Source organism: Carcharhinus amblyrhynchos, chromosome 14, assembly GCF_965287045.1.
Source record: "Carcharhinus amblyrhynchos chromosome 14, sCarAmb.v2.hapA, whole genome shotgun sequence".
Lineage (NCBI taxonomy): Eukaryota > Metazoa > Chordata > Chondrichthyes > Carcharhiniformes > Carcharhinidae > Carcharhinus > Carcharhinus amblyrhynchos.
In genome coordinates, this window is record NC_137337.1 from 61,270,329 (window position 1) to 61,285,153 (window position 14,825).

A 14,825-nucleotide genomic window follows, 5' to 3' on the forward strand; every position below is an offset into this window, starting at 1 on the left:
AAAGAAAGTTAGTGGATACTGTTTCAGGAGTTGCACATCAGACTTTGGAAGAGAGGAAGCAAATGTTGTCATTGCCAGTCGCGTTTCCTTTCTGTGAGAATTGATAATGATATCAGTGGACTTTTGAGATTAAGTTGCTTTGCTTTTGAACTAGACAGTTAAGTACTAGAGGGATTAAAATTTCTTAAACATAAATCAAACAAAATATTTTTATCCACTTCTGTGTCTCATAATGTGGAGGCATCAATAATTAACGTCATTGTAGAATCATAGAACTCTACAGTGCAGAAGGAGGCCATTTGACCCATTCAGTCTGCACTGTCCACATTCCCACCTAGGTCCTATTCGCATAACCCAATGCATTTACCCTAGTTAGTCCTCCTGACACTAAGGGGCAATTTAGAATGGTCAACTCGCCTAACCCGCACATCTTTGGACTGTGGAAGGAAACTAGAGCACCCAGAGGAAACCCGTGCAGATATGGGGAGAACATGCAGATTCCACACAGACAGTGACCCAAGCCGGGAATCAAACCCACATCCCTGGCACCGTGAGGCAGTGGTGCTAATTTTCAATTTATTTTTGTTATTGGCAACCAAATGTTGCCCCACTGCACTACTTGGCTGTTGTTGCTGTTATGAGAATTTTATGGCCTTAAAAGAGGGTTCCAGAGCCTTCAGGTTTAAACAAACTGACTGACTTTGGATGCTTTATTTACTAATAGGGTGGCTGGCACAAAGAGTTGGCATCCTCTTTAGGATAATGAACCTATTGAGTTGTGAACCCATAAAAAGAGAACGCAAACAACAACAGCTACTTACACTAACATAGTGTCTGTAAGGGAATGAAATGCCATAGGTGCTTGATAAAACAAAATGCGACACGGAGCCATGTAAGGAAAAATTACATCAGATGACCAGTGTGGTTAAAAGTAAGTTTTTAAAGAGTGTCTTAATGAAAGAAAGTGAAGTTGAGAGGCAGAGAGATGTGGGGAATATTTCAGAGCTTGTGGCCAAGACATAGAAGACACATTCACCAATGGTTTAACAGTTAAAATTGGGAATGCACAAGACATTATAATAAGAGAGCATATATGTCATGGAGGGCTGTGGGACTAGAATAAATTACAGAGACAGGCGGAATTTGTAAACAAGGATGCAAACCTTAACGTCAAGATGCTGCTTGACCAGAAGCCAATGTAGGTCCATGAGCCGAGACATGATAGGAGAACAGGATTTCTTGCAATGGACAGCAAAATTTTGGATTACCTCATGTTACTTCAGATAGAATGTGGGAGACTATACAGGAGCATGTCAGAATATTGGGCCTAAAGGTAACAAAGACATGAATGAGGGTTTCAGCAGCAGATATGTTGTGAAGTGGGGTGATGTCAAACAGATGTAAATAGGCAGTCTTAGTGATGACAGAAATATAAACTCAGAAGTTCATCTGGGGATCTGTGATAACTTCAGCCAGGCTAATGAGGTTGGCTTGCTAGAGTATGAACTTAAGTTAATTTGAGTTAGTTTATTTGTTTGGTATTCAAAAGAATACCTGATGAGTCCTAATTGATGGTTAAATCAGGGAGCCTCATGCTCCCTATTTAAAGCAGGTGTGTCAGACTCCTAGCCTGCATTCAGCAGGGAGCAACTGGAGAGCTGACTGTGTACCAATGTATGGTGTAAATAAAGTAACTTGGTGATGGGACTTTCGGCTCTGTGGTGTTATTACACTGGGGACGAGGAAAAAGGAGTGACCTGAGGGAACTTGCTGAACCACTGCACATATTGAGGGAAAACCATTGCTGAGGAAATATGCCGTTTTTTGGGAAGTTGGACTCTTTTGACCATGCAGCGGAGGACTGGGCCCAATATGTGGAAGGGATGAAGTATTTGTTCAGGGCAAACGACATAACCTCAGATGAGAAGCAAAGAGATGTCCTGCTGACCGTGTGGACCAGCAGCTTTTGTGATTATGCGTAGTTTAACTTTCCTGGAAGCACCAGACACAAATTCCTTCCAAGAGTTGCCAAACTTAGTTCAAAACTATTATGATCTTAAGCCTCTCCTGATCCTGCGGAGGTACTGTTTTTACTCCTCATTTAGAGAAACGGGAAGTCAATCACCAGTTTCCTAACAAGGCTAAGATGTCTAGCGGAGGCTTGTGAATTTGCGAGGGGGCAGTGGTGGGGGGCACTAAATGAAATGCTCCGAGACCAATTGGTGTGTGGAATTAACAAGATGACTATACAGAAAAGCATGTTCGCGGAGGCTCAGCTGGATTGTAAACAGGCACTACAGCTGGCTTTGTCTTTAGAAAAAGCGGCAAGCGGAGTGCATGAGCTCCAAGGTATCCCAATGGAGATAGAGACCAACTTGAGAAAGACTGAGTTAGGGGACTACCACTACAGGGCAGGCCATTACATAGCAGCCCTCCGGAAGGATTCAGATATGAGGGAGCCCAAGTCCGCCTATAGAACTGCACCTAGACAAGGTCAAGTTAAGCCCAAAGTGACAGCAGTTCCTGTAGAGCGCCGCCCGACACGACATTGCTATGGTTGCCAGTGTCAGGTTGCAGAGGAAAAGCAAGTCTCCCAAACCAACATGGTCGAAAAGAACATGGGTCCGAGGGACTGGAGAATACACAACCTGGAAGCTCCCCTTACCTCTGACGAGGAACAGCTACTGTGCGTAGCGATGACAAAATCAGAATACATCAAATTGTCAGTGAGATTGAATGGGCATCCAATTTTAATGGAGATCGACACAGACACAGCCGTATTGGTCATAGGGGAGACGATGTTTAACAAGATACGTACTTCACTCCAACCCTTAGCCCTGACCAAAACTTTGGCAAGGCTGAGGACCTATACAGGGGAACCACTGAAAGTGATGGGCACAACCCATGTGCCAGTTGCTTATGGGAAACAATTAGTTAGGCTCCCATCAATGGTAGTGGAAGGTTTGGGACTGAGCTTATTAGGGCAAAATTGGCTAAAAGAGCTCCAGCTAGATTGGACAAATATCTTCCAGCTGGTAAATGGTCGCCTGAGTGATCTCTTGAGCAGATATCAGGAGGTTTTTTGGGAAGGCCTAGGAGAAATCAAAGGAGTCAAGGCAAAATTGTACGTCAAACCAGAGTCTGTCCCAAAGTTTTGCAGAGCTCGACCGGTACCATTTGCATTATGGGAAAAGGTTGATGCAGAAATCAAAAGATTACTGCATGAAGGAATAACAAAACCGGTCCAGTTTGTAGAACGGGCGGCACCCGTGGTTCCTGTCTTAAAGCCAGATGGCTCAGTGTGCCTTTGTAGCAATTTCAAATACACAATAAATCGTTACTGTCAGCTAGACAAATACCCCAATTCCCAGGATTGAGGACCTGTATGCAAAGTTGGCAGGAGGACTCCTATTCACAAAACTGGACATGAGCCACGCATGGCTGCAACTACGGCTGGACGAGGATTCTCAAAAATTTGCCACTGTAAATACGCTGAAAGGTCTCTTCCAGTATAAAAGATTGTCCTTTGGGGTTTCGTCAGCTTGTGCCGTGGAGAGCGTCCTAGAGGGGTTACCACAGATTTCCTTTTACCTAAACGATATCCTCATTATGGGTAAAACAAGGATGGAACATCTGCAGAACCTGGAGGAAGCTCTCAGGAGATTTGCAGCAGTGGGAGTGTGTCTGAAAAGGAAGAAATACATCTTTTTAGCACCACAAATAATCTACCTTGGATACACAGTGGATAAGTCAGGCCTACATCCTCTGGAGGATTGGGTGCGAGCAATAAAAGATATCCCAGCTCCCACAACAATCCAGGAGCTACGATTGCTTTTAGCACTGGTAACATATAAGGGAAATTCATACAGAATTGGGCTTCCATTCTGGATCCCCTGCACCAATTGCTAGAAAAGGGACAACTTGGGAATAATAGGCCCATCAAGACAGGGCCTTCAAGGAAATTAAACAGCAACTCTCAACTGAAAATGTATTGGTATGTTGTATCCCCATGGCTCATGAAGAAGGTAAGGAGGTGTGGGGTAGAAGGAAATTTGGCCAATTGGATAAGTAACTGGCTGTAACATAGAAGACAGAGAGTGGTGGTGGAGGGAAAATTTTCAGACTGGAGGCCAGTTACCAGCGGTATACCACAGGGGTTCGTGCTGGGTCCTCTGCTTTTTGTGATTTTTATCAATGACTTGGAAGAAAGGGCTGAAGGGTGGGTTAGTAAATTTGCTGACGACACCAAGATTGGCGGAGTAGTGGATGAGGTGGAAGGCTATTGCAGGCTGCAAAGAGACATTAATAGGTTGCAGAGCTGGGCCGAAAAGTGGCAGATGGAGCTGAACCCTGATAAGTGTGAGGTGATTCATTTTCGTGGGACAAACTTGAATGCAGATTACAGGGTCAACAGAAGGGTTCTAAGGAATGTGGAGGAACAGAGAGAACTTGGGGTTCATATTCACAGATCTCTGAAGGTTGCCACTCAAGTGGATAGAGCTGTGAAGAAGGCATATAGTGTGTTAGTGTTTATTAACAGGGGATTTGAATTTAAGAGCTGTGGGGTTATGCTGCAACTTTGTTAGTGAGACCCATTTGGAATATTGTGTGCAGTTCTGGTCACCTCACTATAAGAAGGATGTGGAAGCATTGGAGAGAGAGTGCAGAGGAGATTTACCAGGATGCTGCCTGGTTTGGAGGGTGGTTCTTATGAGGAAAGGTTGAAGGAGCTGAGGCTTTTCTCTTTGGAGCGGAGGAGGATGAGAGGCGACTTAATAGAGGTTTATAAGATGATGAGGGGGATAGATAGAGTGGACGTGCAGAGACTATTTCCTCGGGTGGATGTAGCTGTTACTAGGGGGCATAACTATAAGGTTCATGGTGGGAGATATAGGACGGATGTCTGAGGTAGATTCTTTATGTGGAGATTCTTTACTGAGAGAGTGGTTGGGATGTGGAATAGACTGCCTGCTGTGATAGTGGAGTTGGACACTTTAGGAACTTTCAAGCGGTTATTGGATAGGCACATGGAGCACTCCAGAATTATAGGGAGGGGATAGCTTGATCTTGGGATTGGACATAGCTCGGCACAACATTGAGGGCCGAAGGGCCTGTACTGTGCTGTAATGTTCTATGTTTCTACGTTTCTAAGAAGGAATTGGTACTCACCTGTGACGCATCCCCATATGGAGTGGGCACAATCCTGACACAAAGGTGGCAAAATGTGCAAGACTGGCCAATAGCATATGCCTCCAGGATATTGGCAATGACAGAGCGAAGATATGCCCAGATTCAAAAGAAAGGACTGGCTATAATCTTCGCAGTCAAAAGATTTCACCAGTATTTATACGGGCAAAAATTTATAACTGTAACACATCATAAACCCTAGCTGGGCCCACTGAAGGAAGACAAAGCAATGCCATCGATGGCGTCAGCGCAGATCCAGCACTGGGCATTATTGCTGGCGGCATATCAGTATTGATTGGAACACCGATCAAAAAACAAAAAAACAAAGAACAACCCAGCACGGGAAACAGGCCCTTCGGCCCAACGAGCCCGTGCCGCCATTTCAACAAAGCATTTTCCTACACCTACCCTGCCCCATGTGTATGTGAATGGTACCCCTAATTTAGCTAGATCCAGGGGAGAACAGTGTAGGGTCAATTTGGTACACCAATCAGCCTAAGAGCACATCTTTGGGGTGTGGGAGGAAACCCATGCAACCACAGGGAGAATGCGCAAACTCCCACAGACACAGGCCCAAATCCATGTATCTGCACAGCTAGCAGTGATAGTCACTGAGCTGTGGTGGTGCCCATCTGTTGGTCCAGGATTAAGCACACACAACGACACAAAGTACTAGGCCACTCTCGAAACATCCGAGAGCAGCCCACGCACGACCCACCGTGTGCATGCCCCTCGTTTGACAACAAGGTGGACTGACACTTGTGGATTAAAAGAGACAAAACATTAACATGTAACATTACATTTCCAGTGTCGTCCCGAGGCTCTGACCCTTTTTAATACCGTCTTCTATAACCCTCCATCCCTGTTTCACTCATGTGTCTATCTAAGTAAACCTTAAACAAGTCCAACGTGCCTGCCTCCACCGCCTCACTTGGTAGCGCATTCCATACCCCCATGACCCTCTGCGTGAAAAACCTTCCTCTAGTATCCAAATTATACTTCTCCCCCCTCACCCTTAGATCGTGACCTCTTGTAATAGTTGTCCCCAATCTAGGGAAAAGCCTGCCACTGTTGACTGTATCTATTCCCTTCATTATTTTATACACCTCTATCAGATCCCCCCTTAATCTCTGTCTTTCTAAGGAGAAGAGCTCCAGTTTTTCCAATCTTTCCTCGTAACTCAGTCCTTCCATACCAGGCAGCATCCTGGTAAACCTCCTCTGCACTCTCTCCAGGGTCTCCACGTCCTTCTGGTAGTAAGGTGACCAGAACTGGACGCAGTACTCCAAATGCGGTCTAACAGGGACTAGAGTGGCAAATGCCGATGCCTTAAGCCGGCTACTGTTCCCGGACACCCCAACATTGGTACCCAGAATGGAGGAGACTGTGATGATGTTAAACTTCATGGATGCCCACAATATATACCAGTGGACGCAGAAAGATCCTGCATTGGCGAAGATAAAGCACCAAGTGTTAACAGGGCAGCTGGAAAGACCGGTCCATCCATAGTTCCACCCATTCTGGGAACAGGAGGGAGCTGATCACAGTGGGAGAGGGGATACTGCTGAGGGGACCACAGGTCGTCGTCCCAAGGCAGGGCTGTCGGGCCACATTGGCCGAATTACACTATGGGCAGCCTAGAGTATCAGAAATGAAGATGCTGGCTACAGTGTCTTCTGGTGGGATGATAGGAATCCCCTGACCTTGGATTAGTAGTAACACTCTTGCATCTGACTCAGAATGTCATACATTCAGATCCTTCAATAGAAACTTCAATGATTAATCTAGGGTCTGTTTCAGCACAGTGCTGGTGAAGTGCCACTTTTGGAACTGCAACGTTTGGTATGAGATGCTGATCAGTTAACTGCAAATATGATGGTGCTCACCATTATTAGTATGCAAATCATCAAATTGTCACAAATTGCAGTATGATTTGGATTGCATCATGTAATTCAAAAATGGCACCTTGCCCTCAACCTTCCCATTAATTTTAAGAAAAGGTACCGTGGTCTAGAAAATCCTGGGCTGCTATACCAGGACCCATATGCCGTCTTAGACATGCAAGAATCCATGGCACCAGTTGGAGAAGAGCACTGTAAGGGGCCACGGGATTTCATTTTGAAATCTCACTTGGGCCTGGAGCTGTATTCTGGACACAACAAGAATAAGTGATTATGAAAAGTAATGTGTTAAAAAGACAATTTCATTGGATATTGAATAATTATAATAATAACTAGATGACAATTAGTATTGATAATATAATAGAGAAAAATAACTAAAAAGAAAATAATTTTACATTTATCAGAAAAGATGACAGATTTTTTGAAAACATGAACAGTAACCCCAAATCAGTCAGTTCCATGACAGTTCCCCAAATTGATGCATCTTATCATTCCCTTGATACATACATTACTGAGTAAACTCATTGGTGGGCACTATAGTCAGTCACTCTGTTTCTTCAGGCCAGGGCTTCTCCACTGGATATCATACACCTATAATCTAGTACTAAACTATACTGATCAGGAAAGCTACTGTGCTAGATCTCGGTAGGTATTCCTAAATAGCATGAATGAGTTGACAGTAAGTGAATGATCTGGAGGAGGGAACCAAGTGTATGGTGTCGAAATTTGCTGATGACACCAAGATTGGTGGAACGGCAAATTGTGCGGAGGGTGTGGAAAGTCTGCAGAAGGATCTAGATAGGCTGGGCGAATGGGCCAGGAACTGGCAAATGGAATTTAATGTTAGCAAGTGTGAAGTTGTCCACTTTGGTAGGAATAATGGTAGGAAGGACTATTACTTACATGGCGAAAAACTGCAGCATGCAACGGTGCAGAGGGACCTCGGGGTCCTTGTGCATGAGTCGCAAAAACCCAGCCTGTAGGTGCAGCAGGTGGTCAGGAAGGCGAATGGGATGCTGGCCTTCATAGCGAGGGGAAGTGAATATAAAAGTAGGGAGGTCTTGCTGCAACTGTACAGGGCCCTGGTGAGGCCACAGCTGGAGTACTGTGTGCAGTTTTGGTTGCCGCACTTGCGCAAGGATATTTTGGCCTTGGAGGGAGTGCAGAGGAGGTTTACTAGGCTGATAGCGGAGTTGAGGGGGTTGAACTATGAGGAGAGGCTGAATAAACTAGGCTTGTATTCGTTAGAGTTTAGAAGAATGAGGGGAGATCTCGTTGAGACATATAAGATGATGAATGGGATGGATAGGATAGAAGTGGAGAGGCTCTTCCCACTCAGAAAGGACAGTAGGACTAGAGGGCACAGCCTTAAGATAAGGGGGGGGGGGGTGCAGTTTAGAACAGAGTTGAGGAGGAACTTCTTCACTCAAAGGGTGGTGAATCTCTGGAATTCCCTGCCCGTTGAAGTGGTGGAAGCTGCCTCGCTAGATATATTTAAGACACGGGTAGATAGGTTTTTGATAGGCAAGGGGATTAAGGGTTATGGGGAGAAGGCAGGAAAGTGGAACTGAGCCACGACAGATCAGCCATGATCTTATTGAATGGCGGGGCAGACTCGAAGGCTAGATGGCCTATTCCTGCTCCTAATTCTTATGTTCTTATGAAGACCAAATCTGAATGGGCAGTGATGTCCATCACAGTTGAATAGCTTAATTCGTAGAGTCAAAGAATCTCCACATTGCAGAAAATGGCCAGTTGGCCCATCTAGCACCTCACCCAGCCCCTCTCCTCCATCTTATTCCTGTAACTCTGCACATTTATCATGGCTACGCTCACTTTCAAAGCTTAAGCATGAAGAATAGCTTTTTGGACAAGGTATTAAAAAATAGCAACCCTGCTGAATGAGAGTTAACACATTCAGGACAGCAGAGGCAATGTTGAGGATAACATCTTATTTGAAAAAAATGTGAAGTTTGTAGACTGCATTGGGATACCTTTGAACTTGTATAATGTTTGAAATGATACTTGAAACTTGTACACCTGATGTGCTAAGTGTATTTTTACAAAATGTAGATTTTAAATTTAAACTCATTCAGGGTCAATTTAGCCTAATATGCAAAATTCTGACTAATTGGGCATGCAGATTTAATGGAACAGTTGTTAATAGCTTCTAATCAATGGCTTCAGCTAAATGCAGTGTGAGTTCTATAACTTTTAATTGTGATTTGAATTTGCAGGAAAGTGAAGAAGATCTAGGATTGTGGAAGGAGCAGTTTCATGAATTTATAGATACCAAAACCAATGGTAAGCGGTATATTTTTGTAGTATTTCTGTGTTAAGCAGGCAATCTTTTGCTTGATTTCTTATCTCTTACTTCTTTGGCTGTCACAATAGTGTTATCGCATCAAAAGTCAGACAGAAACAATTTAGCATGTAACTGGTCTAAGTGGATGGACAGGCTGCATGGCCACATTTTTAAATTGAACAACTTTCCTTCAATTAATTTATTAAAGGGATCTGCAAATTGCTGGCTCAACCGGCATTTATTGTCCATCCCTAATTGCCCTTGAGGAGATGGTGGTGAACTGCCTTCTTGAAGAGGTATTACAGAAATGTGGTCACAGCGTGTCCTAGATTGGGTACTCAATGTTCCAGCATATATAAGGTTCCAAAAGAAGAGGCCAAAGGGGAAAGGTTGGTGGGGTAAGAGTTGAAGGTTTCAGAGCAGTGCTGAGTTGTGATGTAAAGGCAGTGGATAGTGATGTAGAATCAGTTTGGGATGAAATCATGAATAACAGGGGAAGTTGTCAGCAAATTTGGACACAATGCAGTCAGTTTCTTCATCCAATTCATTAGTACAGAATGTGAATATTTGAGGCTGCAGCACAGGTGCCTATGGCACTGTTGCGGGAGTTTCACAGCTGTTTGACTATCCTTGTAACTGACCAGGGGACACTCAGAGTTCAAGAAATCTTTATTTGAGTTATAGCAAGGAAGCCTGCCAGCCACTAGGGGTTTACAGACTTCTCAAACAAAGTGGTACAATGGCAATTATACTCTTTGGCACAACTACAAGCAATTAACATCTACCAATCAAAGGTGCACATTTGTTTAAAAAAATCTGTGTCCATTCACAAGTAATAATTGAGATTATATAATGTATAACATATGAGTATACAATGTGAGCATGGCTACTTAGTTATTAATATCACCAAGCTCTTATTTCATCCTATTTATCGACTAACTTCCAGACATAAGAATGATAATATGTTTGACCAGTGATTACATGAACTGCAGCCATACAGTGTTCAGTTGGATTCTTGTATGCACATTGTGTGAAGAAAGCCTCCCTTATAATTAATACAGATCCTTGACTATTATCTGTATCTAAGGCAAATGGTTTCTCATCAGGAGTTTCTCTGAGTTAGAGAATTTTAGCAGCCAGTGTGATTTTAAACTTGTATGATTTTTAACTCTTTCGGGAGGTCCACTAGATACAGTTTGCAAGCTGAAAATGACCTATCTGTCTCAACTTTTTGTTGCCTGTTAACCAATCCTTCAACCATGCTAATGTTTAACACCAATCAGAAGCTATTGCATTGCGTAACCTTTCATTTGGCGCTCCAAGGATGCCTTTTGGAAATCCAAGTACACTGATCTGTAAATTCCCCTCCCCTTAATTGACCTCATGGGTGAGGCAAAAAGGCAGCAGAGAATGATCTTGGTGCAACAAGTTAACAGAATTTGTTAAGTAAATAACTGAACAAAATACTTAATAGGCAACAATAGTCTAGTTTTCAATTCTTGTCCTCGCAGCTGCCTGGACACAGGTGACATTGTCTTCAGTTCTCTGAGATACCTTCTCTTCTCTGGTTCCTCTTCCTGTGTGTTGAGGTCTTCCAGGTCCATACTTTAATACAGTCTCCATTCTGCCTACGTGTAAGCTAGCTATACCTGACCCCTTACATACGTGTGGCCTGGCCATCTAATCTTTGCTCGCTGGTGACATTTTTGTGTCATTTGCTGTACTTGTGACACTGAGATCCATGTTAGCATCAAACAGCAAACAGTAGCTTTGTGATAAGCACGCTTTTTAAGAACCCTTTAGCTTCTGCACAGTTGCAAACAGTACAAATGAAATACTCTTACAATTCAGAACATGTCCCTGAAGAATACAAGCAACATATTAAACAGAAATGAGGAGGAATTTTGCCGCTTAAAGGGTTGTGAATCCTTGGAATTCTCTAACTGAGAAGGTTGTGACTGTTCCATTGTTGAATATATTTAAGGTTGAGAAAGACGGATGTTTGATTTCTCAGGGAATCAAGGGATTTGATAGAGCAGGCTGAGGATCAGGTCTCATTTTGTTGAATGGTAAAGTTGGCCCCAAGGACCATAAGGTCTACTCCTGTCCTCTTTCTTATGTTCTTGTGCAGACGTTACTGTAGGAAATATATACATTGGGACATTGCTGCAGGAATTCCTCAGGGTAGTATCCTAGGCCCAAACATCTTCAGCTAGTTCGTCAGTGACCTTATCTCCTTCATAAAATCAAAAGTGAGGATGTTTCTTATATTCAAACTCTTTCACAACTTTACAGATAGTCTAGCAGTCTGTGCCCACATAAAGTAATCAGCAGGAGGTTTCCTTGCCCATGTTTGTACCGGATGCTATGAGATTTCATAGGGTCCAGAGTAGATGTTGAGAATGCATCATTCACTTCCTTTGTTACTGGGCACAATGGCAACAGCATGTACCATCTGCAAGATGTACTGTAGCATAAAATCATGGATGCTTTGACTGCACCTTCCAAACCTCTACCACTAGGAAGGACAAGAGCAGCACAGGCGGGTAAATAGTTGGAAATTACTTTGAGATTAACCATGAGGGTTTTAAAAAGGTTCAAAACTGTCCTTTTGGTCATGGGAGGGGTTGAACAGCAAGTGCAGTTGGTGACAAAGATAAACATTGGGCTGAGGAGAAGTTACAAGCTGGGTAAGAGGATGTAGAGGGAGCAAGGGTCCCTATATTGATGAGTTTAGTCTAATGAGGTCTGTTGGAATAGGAGGAAAGTATGGATACCTTTCTGGGCAGGGACAGCTTTGGGCTCTGTCTTCTGGAACAAAAGAAAGGTTTTTGTTTTAGAAGAAAGTGAATAAAAAAAAAACAAACAAATGGATAGAGGGTTTTTAAAAAATCTGAATTCCCTTATAATAATTTTCTTCATTAATAGGCCCTACATCCATTGGATTGGATTTTTCACTGCATGGGTTTGAGCATGTGTACGGAATTCCAGAGCACACAGAGAATTTGCGACTGAAGACTACAAGGTGGGAATTGCCACAGTGGCATAATCTATGAGTCTTGTAGCAATAATGACTGCCTATACAGCAGATTCTCCCAGAACTATCTGCAGGATCTGCCCCAGTTCAATTTGCAATGAATTAATCAAAACTAGTTGGGGCTAACTTAACAGCTTTTCTCTGTTCATAAAGATTGAATATTGTCAAATGGAATGTTTCTGAAATTGAGATTCATTGAAATTTAGTATTCTATATAACTCATAAAAAACAAAGAGTTTGAGTTAATGATTGATTTACCTTTGGGCAGGGAGCAAAGCTGTAGATGTCAGTTGACAGATTGCTGGTGAGTTGCAATCCGACTTCCTTTGCTTTAACCCTTCCAGCTGTTCTCCTCTCCTGAAGGTGCTTATTCCTGCCGAGTACAATACCATTGGTGCATTGGAATTTAACACAGACAAGTGTGAGGTATTGCACTTTGGAAGGACAAACCAAAGTAGAACGTACAGGGTAAATGGTAGGACTCTGAAGAGTGCAGTTGAACAGAGGGAGCTGGGAATACAGGTACAGAATTCCCTAAAAGTGGCGTCACAGGTGGATAGGGTTGTAAAGAGTGCTTTTGGTACATTGGCCGTTATAAATCGGACTATCGAGTATAAAAGTTGGAGTGTTATGATAAGGTTGTATAAGGCATTGGTGAGGCCGAATTTAGAGTATTCTGTATAGTTTTGGTCACCTAGTTACAGGAAGGATGTAAATAAGGTTGAAAGAGTGCAGAGAAGGTTCACAAGGAGGTTGCTGGGACTTGAGAGGCTGAGTTACAGAGAGAGATTGAGTAGGTTAGGACTTTATTCCCTGGAGCATAGAAGAATGAGGGGAGATTTCATAGAGGTGTATAAGATTTTGATGGGTATAGATAGAGTGAATGCAAGCAGACTTTCTCCACTGAGCCTAGAGGAGAAAAAAAAACCAGAGGGCATGGGTTAAGGGTGAAAGGAGAAAAGTTTAAAGGGGGAATATTGGGGGGGATTCTTCACACAGAGTGGTGGGAGTGTGGAATGAGCTGCCAGATAAAAGTGGTAAATGCAGGGTCACTTTTAACATTTAAGAAAAACTTGGACGGGTTCATGGATGAGAGGGGTGTGGAGGGATATGGTCCAAGTGCAGGTCAGTGGGACTAGGCAAAAAATAGTTCGGTATAGACAAGAAGGCCCAAAAGGCCTGTTTCTGAGCTGTAATTTTCTATGGTTCTATGGTTCTAGTCATCCTCTGTTTCCTCCCCCAATTAACCATGTTATATTGTGAGTATTAACAATGATTGTCATAGGCCAATCACGGCTTTTCCAGAGAGGTTGCTAAGCAGCGAAGGTCCCCACTGGAGGGCCCCAGTGGAGGTCTATGGAGGGATCCTCACCCACTAGCTTAGGGACCTGGGGTGGAGGGTGGTGCGTGTGGCAGTTCCATACAATAAACAGTTAAATTGGTTCATGGACTCCCAAGTGACCTGCCCTTTTTGCAACCTTGTAGAGTCCGTGAATCATGTCTATGTTGAGTGTTATTGACTTTTTTAGTTTCCTCAAAAACCTTTTGTTGATATTTTGCTTGAACTTCAGTTCCTGATCTACGGACACCTGTGCAGTGGGTGGTGGTGAAGAAGGAGGACCTCCTTGTGAACCTGCTCCTGGGCCTGGCAAAACTTGCCATAAACAGGCCTAGGTAGCAGGCAACCGAGGGGGCCATCCAACCCAACTGTCTGCTCCTCTACCGTGGCTATATTCGTGGCTGGGTGTCCCTGGAGAGGGAGCATGTTGTAACCGAGGGCACTGTTAATGCCTTCCATGCCTGCTGTGTAGCGCATGGACTAGGGTGCATTATTGACCCCTTTAATCACATTTTATTTTGATGTTTTAAGTTTCTTTTACAACTTGTCTTTTGTTTTGGGTGGTTCCCTTCCTTTTGGGAGCTGCCCCTTTTAATTTGTTCCGTTGTTAATTTGTTTTATTTTATTTGGTTGGCCCAAAAAGATTGGTTCTAACTGTCTGCCCAATCAGGACAACACCCCCCCCTCCCATAATCTCAGCTGAGCTTTGGACCAATCTGAACACCGGGTTGAGACCTAATTTGTATGAGTCAATTGCATGCTTCTCTCCAAACTGATTCTCTGGGAAGTGATTAATGCGCAGCTGCAGTGAGTCACGGACACTAGACATATAGACCGTTTACACTGGTAAGATCTTCAGGTCATGCTGATGGTTTCCTGGTGGTGAGGGGTGCATTTAAAGGTGAGGCCTATTGACAATGGTGGGACCAGAAGATCCTGCTGCCTCTTGTTGCAATCTCTAATGGCTAAAGTTTAATATCTCGTTAGTTCTGATAAAGAACCAAACAGACTGAAAACATTAATTTTATTCTCTCTCTCTACGGATGCTGCCAAACT

General features: G+C 43.5%; 1 protein-coding gene across 1 annotated transcript in view; it reads left to right on the forward strand.

Annotated features, from left to right (window-relative positions):
* The window catches only part of LOC145352727 (neutral alpha-glucosidase C-like), a 103,595-nt gene that overhangs the window by 22,121 nt on the left and 66,649 nt on the right, over window positions 1–14,825 (forward strand). Inside the window, exons 7-8 of the mRNA XM_080202982.1 lie at window positions 9,326–9,392; window positions 12,322–12,418. Of these exons, the coding sequence (XP_080059108.1) occupies window positions 9,326–9,392; window positions 12,322–12,418 (164 nt within the window). The remainder of the gene's footprint in view (window positions 1–9,325; window positions 9,393–12,321; window positions 12,419–14,825) is intronic.